Source organism: Oncorhynchus mykiss, chromosome 19, assembly GCF_057628025.1.
Source record: "Oncorhynchus mykiss isolate SJ-2025 chromosome 19, ASM5762802v1, whole genome shotgun sequence".
Taxonomy (NCBI): Eukaryota; Metazoa; Chordata; class Actinopteri; order Salmoniformes; family Salmonidae; genus Oncorhynchus; species Oncorhynchus mykiss.
In genome coordinates this window covers 15,537,472-15,562,237 of record NC_143040.1, presented here as the reverse complement: position 1 = coordinate 15,562,237, position 24,766 = coordinate 15,537,472, and the positions used below count along the sequence as shown (strand labels likewise).

Here is a 24,766-nt window from a genome sequence, read left to right as displayed (position 1 = left end):
AGATGGTTTGAGTGTTTGATATTTATTAGTTCCAAAAGGGGTAGGCAAGAGAATATTCATGGACAGTCAAAATATCAAAACCAGATCAGAGTTCAAGAGGTACAGAGTGGCAGGCAGGCTCGAGCTCAGGGCAGGCAGGCTGGTCAGGCAGGCGGGTACAGAGTCCAGAAAACAGGCAAGGGTCAAAACTAACAGGAGGACTAGCAAAAGAGTGAATATCAAAAACAGGAGCACGGGAAAACATGCTGGTTGACTTGAAACAGACAAGACCAACTGGCACAGAGAGACAGGAAACACGGGGATAAATACACTGGGGAAAATAAGTGACACTTTGAGGGGGTGGAGACAATCACAAGGACAGGTGAAACAGATCAGGGCGTGACAATATCAGACTTTCACAACAAGGTCCAAATTCAGATGTTATCTGTGTACAGCAGCGAAGTTCCTCCTCTGTTATAGACCAGTTACAACAACCTGACCGACTGAGGAGAGGCCATCTTCAGGCAAAGCTTTGTTACTAAGTTTCTCAAAGTGTTGTCATGACGTTGCCCTCTTTGAGTACAGCGAGCACCATCCCCCGCTCTCTGCTTCTACAACCAGAAGGAAGACCCTGCCTCCTGGACACACAGTATTAGAGAGAGGGTAAACTTTCACAGAGGACAAAGGAAATCCTTCCACCTCACAGAACTTGAGGTAAGAACACATTTCATGTTCCAGAGAAAGTGTAAAAGATCGGAGAAGAATCCAGCTACGAACTGGTGCGTTTGTCACATTTTGGGAAGCTCATGAGAAACGGTGTGGCCACATTACCATAATGCTGTTTATATAATAGCCTCAGATAAGAGGTTTACATCTAATTGTTGTATAAGATGAATGAGTGAGGATGATACTGTTTGAATAATGGTGTAATATGATTGTGGACTGTTTAATGAAGAAAAATACAATTCCCTTTTGATTTGAACTAAATCAGAGGACTCCCCCTAGGCCAGTTAGGGTCAGACATCCTGGGACAGCCTTTTCTGCCATTCTGGATAAAACCCCACTTTGAGAAATTATCACCAGACCATGTTTTTCTCCATTAGGGGAGGACTAAGGTTGTAGACCAAGCTTACCTCAATTACGAGAGGGCTAAAGGTGTAGACCATTGCTGAATCTTTTAACCATACCACGTGGTTAAACTCTTAGAATATCGATGCAGACAGAATGAGAACAAGTCTTTGATACTAATTACTAGTCTGCAGCTAGGAATTCGGCATCAGTGAACGCGAAGAACGACAACCGCCGAAACATCCATTCTATAACGAATGTCACTTTGAACTATCCCCTCTAACCAAGACAGAGTGAGAGAGGGAGAGACGGAGAATTCTACAAAAGAAAGACTTTTCACCAGCGATCAAGATGACACATTAAGCGTAAATATATATATTGATTGCAATTGTTCCCAAATGAGTGAGCGTTCATGTGTAAGGGATTAGCATTTTAATTGTTATAATTAACTCTGCTCCCTTGTCTAACAAGCTGCCATGCCAGTTCAGCCCACTAGGGCACATTCTATCATTTCATGTAACCATATTTACTGTTTGTTTATGCATTTCAGTGAATTACTTAGTTAGTAATAAATAAATGATTTAAGACAATTGATGTATGGATAACTCATAGTGAAGACTGGATTCGTGCAGATAACCATCAATTTACTACGTTTGGAATGAGACTAACGTGAGGTAAAACAAATAATTAATTAATCAGAAGGCTATTGATCAGATATGAAAATATCTGAAAGGTTATATTGGGAAAATATAACTTTGTAATCTGAATACTTTCCTTGGTGCCCCTATTTCCTAGTTAATTATGACACGCTTCAAGACTGCTTCAATCAAGTGGATTGGGATATGTTCCGCATTGCGGCTGTACCTGTAGTTAGTACTACATCCACCCAGGTCTCTGTCACCAACACTACAGCTGTATCTGTAGTTAGTACTACATCCAACCAGGTCTCTGTCAAAAACACTACAGCTGTACCTGTAGTTAGTACTACATCCACCCAGGTCTCTGTCACCAACACTACAGCTGTACCTGTAGTTAGTACTACATCCACCCAGGTCTCTGTCACCAACACTACAGCTGTACCTGTAGTTAGTACTACATCCACCCAGGTCTCTGTCACCAACACTACAGCTGTACCTGTAGTTAGTACTACATCCACCCAGTATCTGTCACCAACACTACAGCTGTACCTGTAGTTAGTACTACATCCACCCAGGTCTCAGTCACCAACACTACAGCTGTACCTGTAGTTAGTACTACATCAACCCAGGGCTCTGTCACCAACACTACAGCTGTACCTGTAGTTAGTACTACATCCACCCAGGTCTCTGTCACCAACACTACAGCTGTACCTGTAGTTAGTACTACATCCACCCAGGTCTCTGTCACCAACACTACAGCTGTACCTGTAGTTAGTACTACATCCACCCAGGTCTCTGTCACCAACACTACAGCTGTACCTGTAGTTAGTACTACATCCACCCAGGCCTCTGTCACCAACACTACAGCTGTACCTGTAGTTAGTACTACATCCACCCAGGTCTCTGTCACCAACACTACAGCTGTACCTGTAGTTAGTACTACATCCACCCAGGTCTCTGTCACCAACACTACAGCTGTACCTGTAGTTAGTACTACATCCACCCAAGTCTCTGTCACCAACACTACAGCTGTACCTGTAGTTAGTACTACATCAACCCAGGTCTCTGTCACCAACACTACAGCTGTACCTGTAGTTAGTACTACATCCACCCAGGCCTCTGTCACCAACACTACAGCTGTACCTGTAGTTAGTACTACATCCACCCAGGTCTCTGTCACCAACACTACAGCTGTACCTGTAGTTAGTACTACATCCACCCAGGTCTCTGTCACCAACACTACAGCTGTACCTGTAGTTAGTACTACATCCACCCAAGTCTCTGTCACCAACACTACAGCTGTACCTGTAGTTAGTACTACATCCACCCAGGTCTCTGTCACCAACACTACAGCTGTACCTGTAGTTAGTACTACATCCACCCAGGTCTCTGTCACCAACACTACAGCTGTACCTGTAGTTAGTACTACATCCACCCAGGTCTCTGTCACCAACACTACAGCTGTACCTGTAGCTAGTACTACATCCACCCAGGTCTCTGTCACCAACACTACAGCTGTACCTGTAGTTAGTACTACATCCACCCAGGTCTCTGTCACCAACACTACAGCTGTACCTGTATTTCGTGCTACATCCACCCAGGTCTCTGTCACCAACACTACAGCTGTACCTGTAGTTAGTACTACATCCACCCAGGTCTCTGTCACCAACACTACAGCTGTACCTGTAGTTAGTACTACATCCTCCCAGGTCTCTGTCACCAACACTACAGCTGTACCTGTAGTTAGTACTACGTCCACCAGAGGGCCACATTTGACTCTGTCCCTGTATCTAAGGATCTGTGTGATGCTTTCTCTCCTCCTGTGGAATAGAGTAGAGCTGTATAATAGTTCATGTAGGTAGATGTCATGTGGAACAATGGAATCTGTGCAGAGAGAGTTGTGTCATTAGATGTAACTAGTATGTATTTGTTATGTTGTACTGAAAGACAGGGTGGAGATATGAACTTCTTGTCATAAAACATGTGAAGTGTTTTCATTATATTTTCTATTCTATTAAATCTCAAACTGAATCTATGGAGATATTGTCAGAACTTCTATTTTTCATTCTGATGAAATCTTCACAGTCAGCATAGATAGGACAAAGACCCTGATATGATCATTGTTGCCATTCACACTCCTTGGCAGATCTAGGATCAGGATCACACAGATCTAGGATCAGCTTTCCTTCCCCCAAACCTAACCTTAACCATTTGTTGTGGAAATGCAAAACTGACCTAAGATCAGTGTCTAGGGACAACTTCCCCCTACACCACCAGTCACAGAGTGAGATTCATAATGTGTTCTCCATTTGAAGGCTGGGGGTGCTGTAAACTCAGTCAGGATATATGTAGTGTATATGTCAATTAACAGGATCCCAATTTATTTTAGCAGATCCAATGTTGGGTCCCTGTCAATTCACACATACATAATGTTTTTTTTTCACTGATTAGAAACTAAAGCTGGAACAAGTCACATGGTGGCCAATGTTGTGTGGATTTGACAGTTTCCCCTTCACTGTGGTTGACAGTTTAAAAAATAGTGACATTACCATTAGTTACACAGACGCAGGACAGTGCAGGGACAAGACACAGAGTTGAGGTTAGAAGTAGAAGTTACTGCATTTCACACCAACTGTTTAATTATGTCAGAGGGAGTCTATGAAATCCCAGATGGATTTGAAGAAGACGAGCCTGATACAATGAAGAACACAGACATTGATGGAAAATTATATGCCAACGTAAGAGCCTTCAAGCCCAGTCCAAGACATGGAGTTGTTGCTTCAGGTAAGATTCCATACGCACACGCACACGCACACGCACACGCACACGCACACACTTACTTTAATCATTTGTAATTCAGTACATGTTCAGTGGTGGAAGAGACCCTCTGGAGTTGCTGCAGTGTGTCTGGGGCTGCTGTGTGTTCTCCTACTGGCTGGGATCATAGGCCTGTCTGTCTACTGTAAGTTTAGTATGTTGTCACTGAGAATTAAGGAGCCTACTTAATTATACTTAATCATCAATGGTGTTTTAGTTACATGTTTGATAAACCTTTCCCTTTTACAGATGGAGTCATTGATAATCACAACTCAACACAGAGAGACCAGCTACAGACCAGTTACAACACCCTGACTAAAGAGAGAGACCAGCTACAGGACAGCAACAGCCTTCTGACTAAAGAGAGAGACCAGCTACAGACCAGTTACAACACCCTGACTAAAGAGAGAGACCAGCTACAGACCAGTTACAACACCCTGACTAAAGAGAGAGAACAGCTACAGACCAGTTACAACACCCTGACTAAAGAGAGAGACCAGCTACATTCTGACAGACTTTTTCTTAGCGGGAGGCTTACCAATCTCAGTGAGTAAACCTACAGTAATAAATTATTATTATTATCGTGTGTCTGTATTTTTTCATTAAGTGTACATCGTGATAAGTTGAAGGAAATTCATGTTTTCATCTTGAAGAACAAACCTGTCCTGAAGGCTGGCAGAAGTTTGAATCCAGTTGGTACTTCCTGTCTACTGAGACTAAAACCTGGAATGAGAGCAGAAAGGACTGTCTGGAGAGAGGAGCAGACCTGGTGATCATAAACAGTGATAAGGAACAGGTGAGAGAGAGAGAGAGAGAGAGAGAGAGAGAGAGAGCGAGAGAGAGAGAGAGAGAGAGAGAGAGAGGATATGGGTGTGCAGTGGGTAGATATGATCAAATATATTTATCTTTCTCAACAACAGGACTTTCTCTTCAACCTCAACAAGGGAGTCTGGATTGGTCTGACTGACTCTGTTACTGAGGGGAACTTGATATGGGTGGACGGCACCCCACTGACGACCCCAAGGTAATATACTACTGCTCTAATAACACTGACCACCCCAAGGTAATATACTACTGTTATAATAACACTGACCAACCCAAGGTAATATACTACTGCTCTAATAACACTGACCAACCCAAGGTAATATATTACTGCTCTAATAACACTGACCACCCCAAGGTAATATACTACTGTTATAATAACACTGACCAACCCAAGGTAATATACTACTGTTATAATAACACTGACCAACCCAAGGTAATATACTACTGTTATAATAACACTGACCACCCCAAGGTAATATACTACTGCTCTAATAACACTGACCAACCCAAGGTAATATATTACTGCTCTAATAACACTGACCACCCCAAGGTAATATACTACTGTTATAATAACACTGACCACCCCAAGGTAATATACTACTGCTCTAATAACACTGACCACCCCAAGGTAATATACTACTGCTCTAATAACACTGACCCCTCCAAGGTAATATACTACTGTTATAATAACACTGACCAACCCAAGGTAATATATTACTGTTCTAATAACACTGACCACCCCAAGGTAATATACTACTGTTATAATAACACTGACCACCCCAAGGTAATATACTACTGCTCTAATAACACTGACCACCCCAAGGTAATATACTACTGCTATAATAACACTGACCACCCCAAGGTAATATACTACTGTTATAATAACACTGACCAACCCAAGGTAATACACTACTGCTCAAATAACACTGACCACCCCAAGGTAATATACTACTGTTATAATAACACTGACCACCCCAAGGTAATATACTACTGCTATAATAACACTGACCACAGTGATATCTGACTGTTGTTCACCCTGTAGGTACTGGTATTAACCATGATATCTGACTGTTTTTAACCCTGTAGGTACTGGTATTAACCATGATATCTGACTGTTTTTAACCCTGTAGGTACTGGTATTAACCATTAACCACTGTTTTTAACCCTGTAGGTACTGGTATTAACCATTAACCACTGTTTTTAACCCTGTAGGTACTGGTATTAACCATTAACCACTGTTTTTAACCCTGTAGGTACTGGTATTAACCATGATATCTGACTGTTGTTAACCCTGTAGGTACTGGTATTAACCATTAACCACTGTTTTTAACCCTGTAGGTACTGGTCTTAACCATGATATCTGACTGTTGTTAACCCTGTAGGTACTGGTATTAACCATTAACCACTGTTGTTAACCCTGTAGGTACTGGCATTAACCATGATATCTGACTGTTTTTAACCCTGTAGGTAATGGTATTAACCATGATATCTGACTGTTGTTAACCCTGTAGGTACTGGTATTGACCATTAACCACTGTTTTTAACCCTGTAGGTACTGGTATTAACCATTAACCACTGTTTTTAACCCTGTAGGTACTGGTATTAACCATTAACCACTGTTTTTAACCCTGTAGGTACTGGCCTCCACATCAGCCTGATAATGGTGATGGCAAACCAGAATATGGTGAGGAGGACTGTGTTCACATACGTGAAGAACAGAGTCCTCGAACGTCATGGAATGACTTGTCATGTGACAGCAAACTCAACTGGGTTTGTGAGAAAGTGCTTTAACATCACCATGACAACATTCTGTAACACATACAGTAGCCTACAGTGCACACAACTTCCTCCTTCATTCTCTCGCTCTCTCTCTCTCACGCACACACCCTAATTCACACACACGCACAAACACTTGCATGCATGCACGTACACAAACACACACACCTATTGTTGTATTTGTTTGAAGTATCATATTAATAAAAGTCCTACTTATTTCCTGTTTGTAACTTCCTGTGTACCAGTAGTTATGTTTCACACATCATCAGGTTCAACATGAATTCAGTACATTTGACTTTGTGCATTTACATAACTTCCAATTCAAATATATTCTACAGATATTTACATGCTCCAATTGAGTCCTGGTGATGACATTCTCAACAGTACCAAACCACCATTACATACACTGTATAGGAAGGAGGTGACTGTATCACCAATCAATGCGTGTAGTAGAGATATCAAAGAATGTTACTTAATAATATTTAACAGTCAGTCTTTGTTGTGAAGTTACATATAAGCACAATATCAAATGCTCATATTTGACTGTTGTTCCCCCATATGGGTCCCAAAAGAGGGAAGGGAAGTGAAGTGGATATTTTCAGTGGTTCAACCAGCTGTCACTCAACCAATCAGGTTGATCCTCACTGGTTAAGCATACCCACCCTCAATATCCACTTGGAGCAGTTTGTAGTGTCACATCTATTGTCTGGACATTATAATGACCCATGTTTGTAGTCCTGGACCTACTGAACATGTTGATGTATATTTGGGAGTAAACAGAGGGTCCAAATCAGCAGAAAGGTGAAAGGAAGGAGGAGTTCTGGAAACTCCCTGAATTATCTTGGGGCTGTTACATATGATATTTAATATATGTTAACAACTAGTCTTTGTTCTCCACTTCCACTCTATGATCTATATCCTCCTGGTATGATAGTGTCCTGTCCATCATCACAAATAGCAAGTCCCATTCCCTGGGCAGGAGGACTGTGTTGACATATACTCTGGACAAGATGACCATGTAGAGACATGGAATGATTTATATTGTTCTGCAGAAAATGGTTTAACAATAACCACTGGAACAATCTCTCACACTCACAGACACAGCATGCCAACTTGTTATATTTTTGTATTAGCATAGCCACAACTACCCGTGTCATTTTGTTGATACTTCCCTAGAGTTAACACCTACAGTAGTCACACAGACAGACAAACAGATGATTCAGAGACAGATATATAACTAGAAGCAGAGACTTCATGTACAGAGGCCTTGCAGTTGACGTACGACACCTCCTGGTGGCCATGTTGGAGGACCACCACATTAATTCTAGAAGCAGAGACTTAATGTATAGTAGACCTACATAGACACCCTGAGAGACAGTGAGACCAGCACCAAGAGAGAAGAGACAGCAGACACTGCTCCTAATAATGGCCCAGGAGACCAGCACTCAGATAACACGCACGCACGCGCGCACACACACACACACACACACACACACACACACACACACACACACACACACACACACACACACACACACACACACACACACACACACACACAAAATAACAACTTAAAAGTCTCTTGTTTTTTCCACAGAGCCTGGTTGATCAGGGAAGAGACCCTTCCTAGTTGCTGCAGTGTGTCTGGGCCTGCTGTGTGTTCTACTGGCTGGGATCATAGGCCTGTCTGTCTACTGTGAGTTTGTGTCCAAGTTCATTGCTTATCACCAAGTTGTCAGAAGTGCTGGTTACTAAGCCTATTTACCTGCTGTTTTACCTAGTAACTATGTGTTTATACTGTGTAGATAACAGAGAAATCACTAAAAGGAACAACTTGTTCCAGAGTTTTTCCCTTTATAAAATCAACACAACTGAATAGAGAGACCAGCTACAGACCAGATACAACAACCTGACTAAAGACAGAGACCAGTTACAGACCAGATACAACAACATGACTAGAAAGAGAGACCAGTTACAGACCAGATACAACAACCTGACTAAAGAGAGAGACAAGTTACAGACCAGATACGACAACATGACTCGAGAGAGACCAGTTACAGACCAGTTACAACAACCTGACTGAAGAGAGAGACCAGTTACAGACCAGATACAACAACCTGACTAAAGAGAGAGACCAGTTACAGACCAGATACAACAACCTGACTAAAGAGAGAGACCAGTTACAGACCAGATACAACAACATGACTAGAGAGAGAGACCAGCTACAGACCAGATACAACAACCTGACTAAAGAGAAAGGCCATATTCAGGCAAAGCTTTTTGTGATAGGTGAGACATAAACTGTGATAAATTAGAAGTAAAATCAACAGTAATTATATATCAGTGGGTTTATGAATATGAAGATACTTGCTTTGTTTCTCAATGTGTTCACCTTTGCTCTACAACAGAGCAGCATTTTCAAAAGGGATGGAGAAACTTTGACTACATTTTGTACTTCCTCTCTACTAAGAAGACAATCTGGGAGGAGAGAGAAGCAGTCCTGGTGATCATAAACAGCAGAAAGGAACAGGCGAGAAAGAGATAGAGAGGGAGGGAGGGAGATGGAGGTGAGAGAGAAGAGAGAGAGAGGTGAGAGAGTAGAGGAGAAGAGAGAGAGGAGAGAGAGGAGAGAGAGGGAGGGAGGGAGGGAGGAAGGGAGGGAGGGAGGTAGGGAGGGAGTCAGGGAGGGAGGGAGGGAGGGAGGGAGGGAGGGAGGGAGGGAGGGAGGGAGGGAGGGAGGGAGGGAGGGAGGGAGGGAGCGAGCGAGCGAGCGAGCGAGGGAGGTGAGAGAAGAGAGAGAAGAGAGAGAGGTGAGAGAGAATATATATATATATAGAGAGAGAGAGGAGAGAGGGAGGTGAGAGTTAAGAGAGAAGAGAGAGACAGAGGGGAGAGAGGGAGGTGAGAGGTGAGAGAGAAGAGAGAGAGATAGAGAGAGGGAGGAGAGAGAGAGAGAGAGAGAGAGAGAGAGAGAGGGAGGAGAGAGAGAGGACTGAAGAAGGGAGGGGAGAGGGGAGAGGGAGGAGAGAAGTGCTAGAGAAGAGAGAGAGAGGAGAGAGAGGGATAGGGAGAGAGGTGAGAGAAAGAGGGGGTGGAGAGGGAGGGGAGAGGTGAGAGAGAAGAGAGAGAGATAGAGAGAGAGAGGGGGGGGCAGACCTGGTGATCATAAACAGCATAGCGGAACAGGTGAGAGAGAGAGAGAGAGAGAGAGAGAGAGAGAGAGAGAGAGAGGTTGAGCAAGTATTTTCATCAGTACACTAATATGTGGGCAGTATTTTAAAATATATTAAAAGGGACAGTTTTTTATCTTTCTCAACAATTGACCATTTGTCTTCAACCTCCACCTGAGAGCCTGGGATGGTCTGACTGACTGTTACTGAGGAGACCTGGAAGTGGGTGGATGGCACATCACTGACCGCAGGGTGAGAGATTTGACCATTTTACCTTGTGATATGGAGATACAAAACAACAATGATGTATTTCTTCCAGTCATATTCATCAAAATGTATGTTTAAAACATGGATGTAATTCAATGAGAACTAGAGATGTATTATAGATAGCAGGTAATATTGACACATGAAAATGTAATTGAAAGAGTAAAATATAAAATGTATTGATGGTCCATTCTTGATAATGGTATGATCATCTTACAGAGTGTGTCTTTAAAACTGAGAACACATAGGACTGTGTACATTATTGAGGAGGATGTTTGTACCACAGTGTCTGACTCTCTGGTTCTCTGTGTTGTTTAGGTACTGGGGGAAAGGACAGCCTGATGATAGAGTGCAGGAGGACTGTGTTGAGATTTACTATGGACAAGCTGACCCTTTACAGACATGGAATGATGACAATTGTACCAAATATCATAACTGGATCTATGAGAAAGCGGTGGTACAATAACCTTCTGTCTGTCTGTCTGTCTGTCTGTCTGTCTGTCTGTCTGTCTGTCTGTCTGTCTGTCTGTCTGTCTGTCTGTCTGTCTGTCTGTCTGTCTGTCTGTCTGTCTGTCTGTCTGTCTGTCTGTCTGTCTGTCTGTCTGTCTGTCTGTCTGTCTGTCTCTCTTCTTTCCCATAGTTATTATGTTAATGGTTGTGTTGGTTCCACTTTTTTGGGCTCCATTATTTACTTAACGGATAAGGAATAGTTAAAATGTGCATATATAATTAGAATACAGCCGTAGACAGAAGTCAAAGATCAAACATCAGACATACAACTGATGTCTCTCCTGAGTTCTGCCACGAACAAAAGAAAGACGCCATCTTATATACCCGAGGTCAGACCTTATGGTGTGATCTCCTATGTCAAAACCTGCATGTGCAGCTAAAGTTATTCTTAACACAAGGTTTCTGAGAACCTGTCTCAGCAGTATGCAAATCTGCCCTTGTTTCAGAGAAAAACAGGCACTGTCTCAGCAGTATGCAAATCTGCCCTTGTTTTAGAGAAAAACAGGCACTGTCTCAGCAGTATGCAAATCTGCCCTTGTTTTAGAGAAAAACAGGCACTGTCTCAGCAGTATGCAAATCTGCCCTTGTTTTAGAGAAAAACAGGCACTGTCTCAGCAGTATGCAAATCTGCCCTTGTTTTAGAGAAAAACAGAACCTGTCTCAGCAGTATGCAAATCTGCCCTTGTTTTAGAGAAAAACAGAACCTATCTCAGCAGTTTGCAAATCTGCCCTTGTTTTAGAGAAAAACAGGCACTGTCTCAGCAGTATGCAAATCTGCCCTTGTTTTAGAGAAAAACAGAACCTGTCTCAGCAGTATGCAAATCTGCCCTTGTTTTAGAGAAAAACAGAACCTGTCTCAGCAGTATGCAAATCTGCCCTTGTTTTAGAGAAAAACAGACGCTGTCTCAGCAGTATGCAAATCTGCCCTTGTTTTAGAGAAAAACAGACACTGTCTCAGCAGTATGCAAAGCTGCCCTTGTTTTAGAGAAAAACAGACACTGTCTCAGCAGTATGCAAATCTGCCCTTGTTTTAGAGAAAAACAGACACTGTCTCTCTCTGTCTCGCTATCACCCTCAGTCCCTTTTCTCACCTTTCCTCACAGACGCTGGGCGGTGGGTTTTGGCAGAAAGCTAGACACAGACAGAGGCCTCAATATTCAGCTATAGAGTGAGCAAAAGTACAATGGCACGAAAGCAAATTAGTAACAACATAATCAATGGTGGGGGTCTTTAGAAGACCCACAAAATCAAATGTAACCCTTCAGTTGGATAAAGTCCTGAATGGTTAAGTGATGATTCCACCTAGTGGTTTAAATGAGAGATGAACTCACCAAGGAGGTGAAATAATGGTATTATAGACTGTCTCAAAACACACTGGAGAATACAATCCTAGGGGAGGGACCTTGGACCTTCTCTCCCAATAGGGTTGATAGGAGGTGAGGAATTGAAGAAACACAAACTGAGATGAAGAAGAAAATTAAGAGAATGGCAGAAAGAAAATAAGAATAGTTATGTTAAGATTTAATAAAAGGAGTGTGTAGACATACCTTACTGGGTACACATTGGTTGAATCAACATTGTATCCATTTCATTTCAATAAAATTACGCTGAACCAATGTGCAATTGACATTGTATTGACGTCTCTGCCCAGTGGGACTTTACTCTGTAAAATGCTTGTATTAATAGTTTTCATTAGGAACATGTCATGTGATTTGCCATGTTCTAACACTGTGATTATTTTCAAGGCTCTGAAAGTCAACTAACAAGGAAACAATGTCCCAGCAGGAGAACTAGCTTCCTGATTGGATGTGATTGGATCAATAAAATAGTGTGATCTGAACACAACAGAGGTTAGATCTAAGAGGCACGTACACAAGCACACAAGCATCCACACACACACACAACACATACACACACTTCTGAATAACTCTTCACACTGATGTCAGTATGGATAGAGAACAGAGAGTATAGAAAGAAAAGAAGGCCCCTATAGGGCCATTGGTGGCTGGCCACGGAGCACAAACCATAACATGACTTCCTTATGAAGAATGACACAGACAGGCCTTGCAAAGTATAACTTCCAGTTTGATTTTGATTGGATACTTAAAACATTCTAGCAACTGTATAGGACCACAGACAGAGAGCAGAGAGCAGAGGTCTACAGTCAATAACGGATTACAAAAAGAAAACATACAGTAGATATTACCATTAGGAGACAGTTAGAAAGGTAATCATACAGTTAGTTAAGATTAGTTAAGATGGATTACTACTCAACTGTATATACATATATTCATGTTTCTTCGCATATCTTTTATATATTTTCTTTTCCAAAAAATCAACTTCAAAACATTCTCCTGCAACCCGCCTCACCAATTAAAAAAAATAAACATGTATTTACCTCAAATCTGAAATTCACAATAGAATCTAGCCAGAAGCTAACCAGAAACTGGCCAGAAGATAGCCAGAAGCTAACCAGAAGCTAGCCACAAGCTAACCAGAAGCTAGCCAGAAGCTAACCAGAAGCTAACCAGAAGCTATCCTTTAGCTTGAAAAGCTATCGCCAGTTTTGTACAACGCGACTCAGACCAGATCATACCGGACCTATTTTTCTCTCCATATCCCCGGATTTCAACCGAAAACTCTGGACATTTACACCTGGATCTTGCAGCTAGCTAGCTGCTATCCGTGTGACTATTGGCTTACGTCGATTCCGGAGCAAACATCAATTATTCCGGAGCTAGCCAGCTGAAGAGTTCCATCAGCCACCCTTGGGCTACAATAACCTATCCGGACCTGTTTTACTGCCGATGCGGAGCCCCACCGAGCCTTCACGACTGGACTACCGACGTTATCTGCCCGAGGGAGTTATCCAACTGGCCCCTCCACCGCGACGGTTCCTGAACGCCCATCTGCGGCCCTCTAATCGTTAGCTGTCTTATCGGCTGCTATCTGAATAGGTCTATTGGACAATTTTTCTTGGGTCACTATAACTATATCTATTTTGCCATTTGGATTGATCCCCTCTACCACACGGAACCCCACTAATCTACTGACGGAAACGCACGAGGTGGCTAAAAACAGACCTCCATCCTATGCTAGCTTGCTACCGATGGCCCAGCTAGCTGTCTGAATCGCTGTGACCCCAACCAACCTCACTACTCACTGGACCCTTATGATCACTCGACTAAGCATGCCTCTCCTTAATGTCAATATGCCTTATCCATTGCTGTTCTGGTTCTGGTGTTTATTGGCTTATTTCACTGTAGGGCATCTAGCCCTGCTCATTATACCTTATCCAACCTTTTAGTTCCACCACCCACACATGCGATGACATCACCTGGTTTCAATGATGTTTCTAGAGACAATATCTCTCTTATCATCACTCAATACCTAGGTTTACTTCCACTGTATTCACATCCTACCATACCTTTGTCTGTACACTATACCTTGAAGCTATTTTATCGCCCCCAGAAGCCCCTCCTTTTACTCTCTGTTCCAGACGTTCGAGACGACCAATTCTCATAGCTTTTAGCCGTACCCTAATCATACTCCTCCTCTGTTCCTCTGGTGATGTAGAGGGCCCTGCAGTGCCTGGCTCACCTCCTATTCCCCAGGCGCTCTCTTTTGATGACTTCTGTAACGGTAACAGCCTTGGTTTCATGCATGTTAACATTAGAAGCCTCGTCCCTAAGTTTGAGTAAAACACTGCTTTAGCACACTCTGCCAACCCGGATGATCTGAATCCTGGCTTAGGAAGACCACCAAAAATTCTGAAATCTCCATCCAAACTACTACATTTTCAAACAAGATAGAACGGCCAAAGGGGGCGGTGTTCCAATCTACTGCAAAGATAGCCTGCAGAGTTCTGTCCTACTATCCAGGTCTGTACCCAAACAATTTGAACTTCTACTTTTAAAAAGCCACCTCTCTAAAAACAAGTCTCTCACCGTTGCCCCCTGCTATAGACCACCCTCTGCCCCCAGCTATGCTCTGGACACCATTTGTGAACTGATTGCCCCCCATCTATCTTGGGGCGGCAGGGTAGCCTAGTGGTTAGAGTGTTGGGCTAGTAACCGAAGTTCAAATCCCCGAGCTGACAAGGTACAAATCTGTCATTCTGCCCCTGAACAGGCAGTTAACCCACTGTTCCTAGGCTGTCATTGAAAATAAGAATTTGTTCTTAACTGACTTGCCTAGTTAAATAAAGGTAAAATAAAAAAATTAAATCTTCAGAGCTCGTGCTGCTAGGCGACCTAAACTGGAACATGCTTAACACCCCGGCCATCCTACAATCTAAGCTTGATGCACTCAATCTCGCACAAATTATCAATGAACCTACTAGGTACCACCCCAAAGCCGTAAACACGGGCACCCTCATAGATATCATCCTAACCAACTTGCCCTCTAAATACACCTCTGCTGTTTTCAACCAAGATCTCAGTGATCTCTGCCTCATTGCCTGCATCCGTAATGGGTCAGCGGTCAAACGACCCCCACTCATCACTGTCAAACGCTCCCTGAAACACTTCAGCGAGCAGGCCTTTCTAATCGACCTGGCCGGGGTATCCTGGAAGGGTATTGATCTCATCCCGTCAGTAGAGGATGCCTGGTTTTCTTTGTTAAATGCCTTCCTCACCATCTTAAATAAGCATGAGCTATTCAAGAAATGTAGAACCAGGAATATATATAGCCCTTGGTTCTCTCCAGACCTGACTGCCCTTAACCAACACAAAAACATCCTATGGTGTTCTGCATTAGCATCAAACAGCCCCAGTGATATGCAACTTTTCAGGGAAGCTAGAAACCAATACACAGGCAGTTAGAAAAGCCAAGGCTAGCTTTTTCAAGCAGAAATTTGCCTCCTGCAACACAAACTCAAAAAAGTTCTGGGACACTGTAAAGTCCATGGAGAATAAGAACACCTCCTCCCAGCTGCCCACTGCACTGAGGATAGGAAACACTGTCACTACCGATAAATCCACTACAAAATTCTACTCCGTTGTGCTCTGGGTCTGCCTTAAACAAAATCACAGACTCAATCTTGCTAAGATATATTTGTTTTGGTTTGTTGCATTGAAAAGGGGCTGATAGGATATAGATTCGATCACAGAAAAAAACATTGATCTTTATAGTGCAAACTAATGGGGTTGAACTCGGTGAAGTTCAATCTCTTCCACCTCTGTGTAGCATGGCGTTTCTTCTGTGCAGCAGTCCTGGAGGAAGTGAGTGGCAGCTCACATGCGCAGTTTAGAGGGAACATTCCTGTCTACTGTACAGTCTGTTTTTAAAGGCCTCTCACTTACAGTAGCAATAAGAAACGGAGTTTTAACAAGTAGCTGATGCATCAAGGACTCTCCGGAGAAGCATTTTTCTCTTATATAACCAGTATGACTCCTGAGAGAGACCAGTTACAACACCCTGACTAAAGAGAGAGACCAGTTACAACACCCTGACTAAAGAGAGAGACCAGTTACAACACCCTGACTAAAGAGACAGACCAGTTACAACACCCTGACTAAAGAGACAGACCAGTTACAACACCCTGACTAAAGAGAGAGACCAGTTACAACAACCTGACTACAGAGACAGACCAGTTACAACAACCTGACTAAAGAGAGAGACCAGTTACAACACCCTGACTAAAGAGACAGACCAGTTACAACACCCTGACTAAAGAGACAGACCAGTTACAACACCCTGACTAAAGAGAGAGACCAGTTACAACACCCTGACTAAAGAGACAGACCAGTTACAACACCCTGACTAAAGAGACAGACCAGTTACAACATCCTGACTAAAGAGACAGACCAGTTACAACACCCTGACTAAAGAGAGAGACCAGTTACAACACCCTGACTAAAGAGACAGACCAGTTACAACACCCTGACTAAAGAGACAGACCAGTTACAACACCCTGACTAAAGAGACAGACCAGTTACAACACCCTGACTAAAGAGACCGACCAGTTACAACACCCTGACTAAAGAGACCGACCAGTTACAACAACCTGACTACAGAGACAGACCAGTTACAACAACCTGACTACAGAGACAGACCAGTTACAACACCCTGACTACAGAGACAGACCAGTTACAACACCCTGACTTGAGAGGCCATCTCAGACAAAGCTTTTTGTGATATAGGTGAGATATAAACGGTGGTTAATTAGAAGTAAAATCAACAGCAATAGTATATGGGTTTGAGAGTATAATGATACTTGCTAACTTTCTCAATATGTTCACCTTTGCTCTTCAACAGAGCAGCATTGTCAAGAGAAATGGAGATACATTGACTGCAGTTTCTACTTCCTCTCCTCTGAGAAGAAAATCTGGGTTTCCACCATCCTTCCACCATTTCAAAGTAGTCAAGTTTGTCAACTGGTTTGGTTTCACTATGGAATGTAGCTATAATGGAACAGATAAAGATGAGTTCTCTATCTATCTCTATGGGTCAAGGTCACAGTAATAGAAGGAAGAAACAGAGCTTGTAGAAAACAGCCAGTAGTGGGAGACAAACACTTATAAAAGTAGGTATTATACCCAACATGAGGGACTTTTCTGACCTGCATTGCATTGACCAACAGATTATAGACAAAACCTCCAACTGACCCTTACCTTAACCCTAACCTTCACCTAATTTGAACTAATTCAGAATCTGAACAGATGACGAATATGACTAAATAAAATGTTCTTGAAGGTTAAAATGAAGCCTTTTTCTGTATAGATGTCCTGTTGTATTTGTGGTGACTTTATATCCATGGATGAAAAGTGGCCTGTGTTTTTTTGGACAAATGCAGTGCATAAGACCTACATAGAATATGAATAATGTCATTAAGGGCACGTCTCAAATGGCACCATATTCCCTGTATAGTGCACTACTTTTGACCAGGGTCCATCAATATATAGAGTATTGAAAACTTTTACAAAGTATTGACTTAGGATGTGAATACTTATGTAAATTCTGTATTATATTTAATTTTCAATACATTTGCAAACATTTCTAAAAATATGTTTTATTTTTGTCGTTATGGGGTATTTTGTGTAGTTGAGTGAGAGAAAAAATATATTTACTGCATTTTAAATTTAGTCTGTAACACAACAACATGTGTAAGTCTAGGGGTGGCAAGGCACTGTATGTTAAACATGAATGCTCTAATTGTAAGTCTGCTAAATGACTAAAATGTAAGTGTAATAGTAAATAATGGTAAATAATGTATTGTGTAACTTTGGAGTCATTTTTATTGTAAATAAGAATAGAATACCATGATTAAAGACAATCCTGAATCAATTGTGAATAAATGAGTGAGGAAGTTAGAGGTATAAATATCATACCACCCCAAAAATGCTAACCCCCCTATTATTGGTGATGGTGAGAGGTTAGCATGTCTTGGGGGTATGATATAAATGCTAACCTCCACTATTATTGGTAATGGTGAGAGGTTAGCATGTCTTGGGGGTATGATATAACATGCTAACCTCCCCTATTATTGGTAATGGTGAGAGGTTAGCATGTCTTGGGGGTATGATATAAAATGCTAACATCCCTATTATTGGTAATGGTGAGAGGTTAGCATGTCTTGGGGGTATGATATAAAATGCTAACATCCCTATTATTGGTAATGGTGAGAGGTTAGCATGTCTTGGGGATATGATATAAAATGCTAACCTCCCCTATTATTGGTAATGGTGAGAGGTTATCATGTCTTGGGGGTATGATATAAAATGCTAACCTCCCCTATTATTGGTAATGGTGAGAGGTTAGCATGTCTTGGGGGTATGATCCTCTGTAACTTTCTCACTCAACATTATTTACCATTCATTAAATTAAAGGCGACATTCTGTACAGTCACCACATATGAAACATTTGATCTCCAATCCAAAACGCTGGCGTATAGAGCCAAATGAAAAGTTGTAGCTTCACTGTCCAAATAAATACGTAAGGGAGTGTACGTGAGATAAGAAAAGACAGTATGTCACGTCACACAGCCTTTAATAGTGACAGGTCACAATGGTACAGTAAGGGTGTGGCGTCATTGTAAACATCGTTGATATTAAGCATCTCAATCACATCATTGAGGCAAGTCTGAGGGTGTTGGGGCTGGGTCTTGTTCTGCCCATGTTGAGACTGGGCCTGGTTCTTCCCATGTTGAGGCTGGGCTGGGTGTGTTGATGTTGGGCCCAGTGCTGCCCCTGTTGTGGCTGGGCTCGGGGTTGTTGATGTTGGGCCAAGTGCTACCCCTTTCGAGGCAGGTGTGTGAGGGTTGAGGCTGGGCTGGGGGTTTTGAGGCTGGGCCTGGTACCACCCCTGTTGAGACAGGTCTGAGTGTTTGGAGGCTGGTCCAGGTGCTGCCCCTGTTTAGTCTGGGGCTGATGCTGGTGGCCCTGTTAGGCCCTGTGTGCTGGGGCCTCCCGCTCTATTGCCCTGTAGGGTGAAAGGAACCGTACACATAAATAGCAACACAAGAATATAGATGGCGAGAGTAAGCAGTACCTGAACATATAGAAGAGCATGTAGGCACTCCGGGCTCTGGTCCTCAGCACAGTGGCTTCATTGGACATTGACACCTGGCTGTCGTTACAGCAGAACCAGTTTCCACTGGCATGCAATATGTCACTAATGTAGTGCCCTGTGGAACAAGGAAGACAGACTAGAGGTCAAGGGTCAGGCTATTGTGGGTAATAGAGTGTTTCGTAACAGTTAAACAGTTCATTTGGGAGGTATTTTATCTGTTACATGTGTCAAGTTTTGAAATCAGAGATAAACAAATACACATGGCATATAATTAGGCATGCCTCTCCATTCTTTTGAATTAAATTGAGTAAACTCTAAACATATTGCAGTGCTTGTTGGGATGACACTTCACTCTGAAGCCTGCAGTCTTGCTCGCTTGGCCGAAATGGCTGTTGGAGGGTCTAATTATCCCCTACCCCAGGGTTCCACAAATGGCGGCCCGCGGGACAAATTTGGTCCAAGGGTGATTTTATTTGGCCCCTATGTTTTCTGACAAAATAAAAGGTAATTGTTAAAAGACTGTAAAAACACCAGCAAATCAGCTCCAAGTGATTTTCATTTTGGAAATCTGTTTCAAAGTATTCCCACGTATTATAAAGAGATATATGTGGTTGTACACAAATGTAAGCAAGGTTTGAAATGAGTCAAATATTATATCTGTTTGGCCTTCCTACGGTATATTTGCAGTCTACAAATTTTAGTAATTTTGTTCCACACCCCTTCCCATCTGGCTAAGAAAGAAAATGGACCCGAGGCTGAATCTAGTTGATGGTCCCTGGCCTTCACCCTCGATAATTTTCACTCCCTCAGCTTTGGGATGCTTGTGTATACGGCAGAGGCACATGTGAACATGCAAATTGAGATCCAAGTAGAAGGGAGTGATTTGGAATTCAGCTGATGTCATATGTATTGTGCATCTGCATGTGTGTGTTTGATGGTATTTACTTACCGGAGTTTGCGGAGCCTCCCAAATGAGAGACTACGCCAGTCAGCTGGTAGTAACCATTCACTGACTGTACTGGCTTCTGCTTCTGTAAGAAAACACATGTGATCATAGGATTCTCATTTCCTCTACAGTCCACCACACTGTCTACAGTCTACTACAGTACTAGTCTACTACAGGTCTACTACTTCGTGTACTCTTCATAACTATCTCAGTGTCCTGTCATAACTTATTTTTCACTGGTTTCACTCTCTCTCTATCTCTCTCTCTCTTCTCACCACTGAGGCTGTCAGCAGCACTTTCCCTGGTTCCTGCTCATTTGAACCTGAGGGTTCAAATATACATATAAGGAGCTGTGAAAACGTGGTCACTTGTCTGATTTGCTCTGGACTAAAACAGCTCCCATACATCACTAAAGATGTCTGAGAAACATTTTATATGGCAGCTTCCAGATTCTCTGTCAGCAGGACCGTTTTGGGAGTGGGTGGTTTGTGTGGTGTTGGAGCAAGAATAGTGTTATGGTGCCATGACCTACCTGAACAGCAGAGGGCGCTGTCTTTGGCCTCTCCAGGTGGTCTGGAGACTTGGCTGGCGAGGGTCTGGGGGATGGACCCCTGGATGCTGGGGGCCTGGTTGGTGAGGGCCTGTGGGCTGGCACTGTGCAGGTGTGGCACCATGTCCCCACAGAGGGTGGAGAGCCTCAGCTCCGAAGGAAACAAAAGAGGAGCCTCCAGCTTCTCCAACCCCCCAGGTCCTCCAAACCTCTTCAGATGCAGAACCAGCACACTGCCCAGAAACAGAGAGGAAGAGAGATGAACAGACAGATAATGTAACCAGTCAACAAAATAACAGATGAGTGAACATTGCTTGGTGGTGCTCCTACAACCTGCTCAGGAAGGTAACTACTCCTAAAGGCTCAGGACATTAAACACTGCTAGTACTATGAGAGGTTATAAAGGGACAACTCACAGAGGCAGTGTGTGGAACTGCTCCACCTTTGAGGCGTGGAGGCCTTTACAGCCCTCACATGTGAATTCAACCTGTTCACTCTGATTAGAAACAAAAGCATTACATAATGAATGATACCACTACAATAATAAGATAGCGTATTCTGAGGCAGTGGGCAGCTTGCCCTGGGTGTTAGTCTCTACATGCAGGGCTGAGCCCTAAGTGCTGACTTTGAAAGTGAGTGCTAGGCTGTTCAGCAAGGTGCGCTCAGGGCTGATGTCCAATGAGAGGTGGTTGTAGTCCTCTCTGGTGGACGACTCGCGCCCACAGCTTCAGAAGCAGGACAAAGAGAAGAAAAATGCATCAAGTCTGTTTCTGTTTCAGATCTCTACAATGTTTCTGTTATGCCATGTGTTTTGTAATATTAATATATACTGTATATATATATATATATATAGAAATATCATGTTCTCAGTAGATACTCTACAACCAATGGGATCTCTTACCTGGTACATGTGCGCACCGACACAAGCTGGAACTCCAGCTGGGAAACAGGGCAGGTATAGTTCATCCCGAGTGTCTTCAGAATCATGCCCTCCTCCTTCAGCTGGCACAGCATATTGACGAGTAACTCGTGTGCGTCCTATGATGAGGAAGAGAAAGAAACACACCAAGATGAAAGCAAATTAAAAAGAGAAAATGAACCCTTGCAAGAAGAGCACTCGTACACAAGAGAGTAGTGCCTCAGTTACCTGTTGCGTGTCCCCCAGATACTTCAAATCGTATCCCGACAAGGAGTACTTGACCTTCCACATGAGGTCTGCTTTTGAGGCCTGGTTTGCCACACTGTCAGGTAAACCCGAACGGTGCACATCAGACAGACACCTGTAGGGGAGACAGAGAGCAAGCTAGCAGCTGACTGGATGGTGTCATGTCGTCATTCTACACTTTCCAAATTGGCCTACAAAATGCCTACATCATAATCAGTGTGTCATTGTTGTTCCTCTTGGTTATGAAGATTCCAAAAACAAAAAGAAACTGGAAAATAAACCATAAATACAATACACAGCAAAATATGAAGTGGTTAAGGTTAGGAAAAGGGTTAGGATTAGTGAATGTGCTATCTTAACCTGCTACGACAATCCCTTTCTGTAGAAGTGGCGTGAAAAGAGTGTCCCTTCTTTCATTTATGACCACAATTAATGGGTGTGTGGGGTGAGTGTCTGCTTCTGAGCCTTCCCTTACCTGAGCAGGTTGGAGAAGGGGGAGGAGCTCCAGAGTTGTTCCTGGTGCAGGATTTCCTTTGAGAAGGAAGGCAGGACCAGGAGGCACTGCAGGGTGGCGTTAAGGAAGCAAGTGTTGCCAATGTTAGGCAACCTGTGAAGAAGAAGCAGTCATCAGTACACACATAGAGATTAATCATAACCTTCACATCTCTATAAAGTGATGATAATGGCAGGGGATAAGGGATACGTTATATTTAACACAAAGAAGTGGATGTCCTTTAGACAAAGATTCACATAATAATTCATGGGTTTATAAATATCTAATAAAAAGGACATGCTAGATAGTAAGCCTTATCCCCATAGTATATCAGACACTGATCTCTAAACAATAAAGAACTTATATTCAATGCATTTGCAGTGTGTTGTGGTTTACCCAAGAAGTTCCATGTTGACCAGTTCCCCCCCGTTCTCCTCTGGCCCCCTGGGTCTCTTCTGACCCTCTGGTGGCTGAGCTGGCCCTGGGAAGAGTCATGCTTCTGGTGGCTGAGCTGGCCCTGGGAAGAGTCATGCTTCTGGTGGCTGAGACTGGTCTCTGGGGCATTGGACTAGAGTGTTCCTGAAGAGACAGAAGTCTGGAGGAAGGAGAGAAACAGGTCTAACGCCTCCAACACAGAGATATTGTCACTCTACACAGTCTCTCTATTAAATACTGTACTGTACTATAAACACAGCTGAGTACTGCTGTCCATATAAATGCAGTGTACCAAGTAGACCAGGCCAATAGGTTAGTACTCTCTTTATCCACTAGATGTAGACAGAAGAGGCTAAAACTACAGTTTCAGGAAAATAACTTTCTGGGACTGTGTTTACCAAGTGTCTCAGAGTAGGAGTCTGATCTAGGACCAGTTTTGCATTTTAGATCATAGATCAATGAATCAGATTATTATGGACAGAGAAGACTTGATCCTAGATTAGCACTCATACTGTTGATTAACACTGGCCCTGGTCTGGTAGCACTAAACCCAACTCTCCAAAGAGACTCTAGGATGGCAGAGTACTTTATGTTTGGATTACCTGACTGTTGTGCCCTCCTGACTGGTGTCTCCATGACGGTCCAGAGGGTTGGTAGGAGAGGGAGAACTAGGCTGGGACACCACTGGAGAGAATTTAACTGGGGAAGGGTTTTTGGCAGGTGACCGGGGTACAGAGGGTTGTTCAGCAGGAGAGCAAGGCTGAGAGGAACATTTAACAGGAGAGGGAGGTGGATGGAGGGAGGAGAGTTTGTCAGAGGGTGAGGGGTCAGAGGTAGCGGAGCCATTCCGTTCAGAACGGTCAGATGGAATTGGAGAGGGGGATGAAGTGCCCCTATCCTTCTTCTTTCTTGTCTTCTGCTCCACATCAACTGAATTTGCTTTCTGACGTTTTTTCTGTTGACAAGAAAATGTGATAGTGCTAAATACTTTCCCCCCCAGATCCCCAGCCAATGGAAGAGGGGGGTCATAAGAGTAGGAAGAGGTTGGCCTAAATGGAGAATCATAGGTATCTATCCTAAACCTCAAATAACACAGTATAGACAGGTTACATTGAGTGACATTTGCAATAGCAGAACTTCATGTACATTTCATGTACACTTTTTACGTATTCGTCAATCAGAATGTCATTTTACTTTTATTCTTCCCACTAGGTTTAAGAGAAACATACTACTCCAGAATTATAGTAGTTGTTCATTGATTAAATGACCTGATTTCATACCTTTTTGCACCAGCAGAAACAAGCCATGTCGATAACCAATGAAGACTGATACATTTCCACATTAACCCATTGTTCAAATTGGCTTTAAGACCATTGTGATGTCATCGGTCATGTATGACACCACCACCTGGCAACCCAATCTATAACATTTTAAAATATATTGTTCAATGAACAAATATGTTTAATTGAAGAGCAAAGTTATGCAGTACACATACATACACACACATTCTTGTTTCTTTTTACATTAATTTTTTGTATGTTGTTTCATTAAACTTACGACCACAATAAAGGCATTTTAAGTGCCTTCATCTTCATCTTCATAGTTTTTTGATAGCTTCC

At 42.8% G+C, this 24,766-nt stretch overlaps 1 protein-coding gene and 1 pseudogene across 7 annotated transcripts; one reads left to right on the top strand and one right to left on the bottom strand.

Annotated features, from left to right (window-relative positions):
- Positions 1 to 20: 20 nt before the first annotated feature.
- LOC118941422 (uncharacterized) lies at positions 21 to 9,703 on the top strand. 6 transcript variants are annotated; one of them, XM_036953999.2, is made up of 8 exons: positions 23 to 693; positions 4,335 to 4,469; positions 4,546 to 4,647; positions 4,752 to 5,048; positions 5,156 to 5,298; positions 5,423 to 5,526; positions 6,962 to 7,097; positions 8,701 to 9,703. In XM_036953999.2, the coding sequence occupies exons 2-8, from the start codon at positions 4,385 to 4,387 to the stop codon at positions 8,731 to 8,733; spliced, it is 900 nt and encodes a 299-aa protein (XP_036809894.2). In that variant the 5' UTR covers positions 23 to 693; positions 4,335 to 4,384; the 3' UTR covers positions 8,734 to 9,703. The 6 variants fall into 6 exon arrangements, with proteins under 6 accessions (XP_036809896.2, XP_036809894.2, XP_090066355.1 ...); XM_036954000.2 differs by lacking the exon at positions 23 to 693 and adding an exon at positions 701 to 1,412; XM_036954001.2 differs by lacking the exon at positions 4,546 to 4,647 and having other exon boundaries at positions 21 to 693.
- A 9,274-nt stretch (positions 9,704 to 18,977) lies between these two features.
- LOC118936748 (uncharacterized) lies at positions 18,978 to 24,454 on the bottom strand (annotated as a pseudogene). The gene is made up of 12 exons (XR_016489126.1): positions 24,428 to 24,454; positions 23,750 to 24,102; positions 23,109 to 23,307; positions 22,695 to 22,826; positions 22,202 to 22,334; positions 21,956 to 22,092; positions 21,680 to 21,779; positions 21,471 to 21,550; positions 20,972 to 21,287; positions 20,508 to 20,655; positions 19,538 to 19,673; positions 18,978 to 19,468 (listed from the first exon to the last, which is right to left on the bottom strand). The product of XR_016489126.1 is annotated as an uncharacterized LOC118936748 (transcript).
- Positions 24,455 to 24,766: the final 312 nt, after the last annotated feature.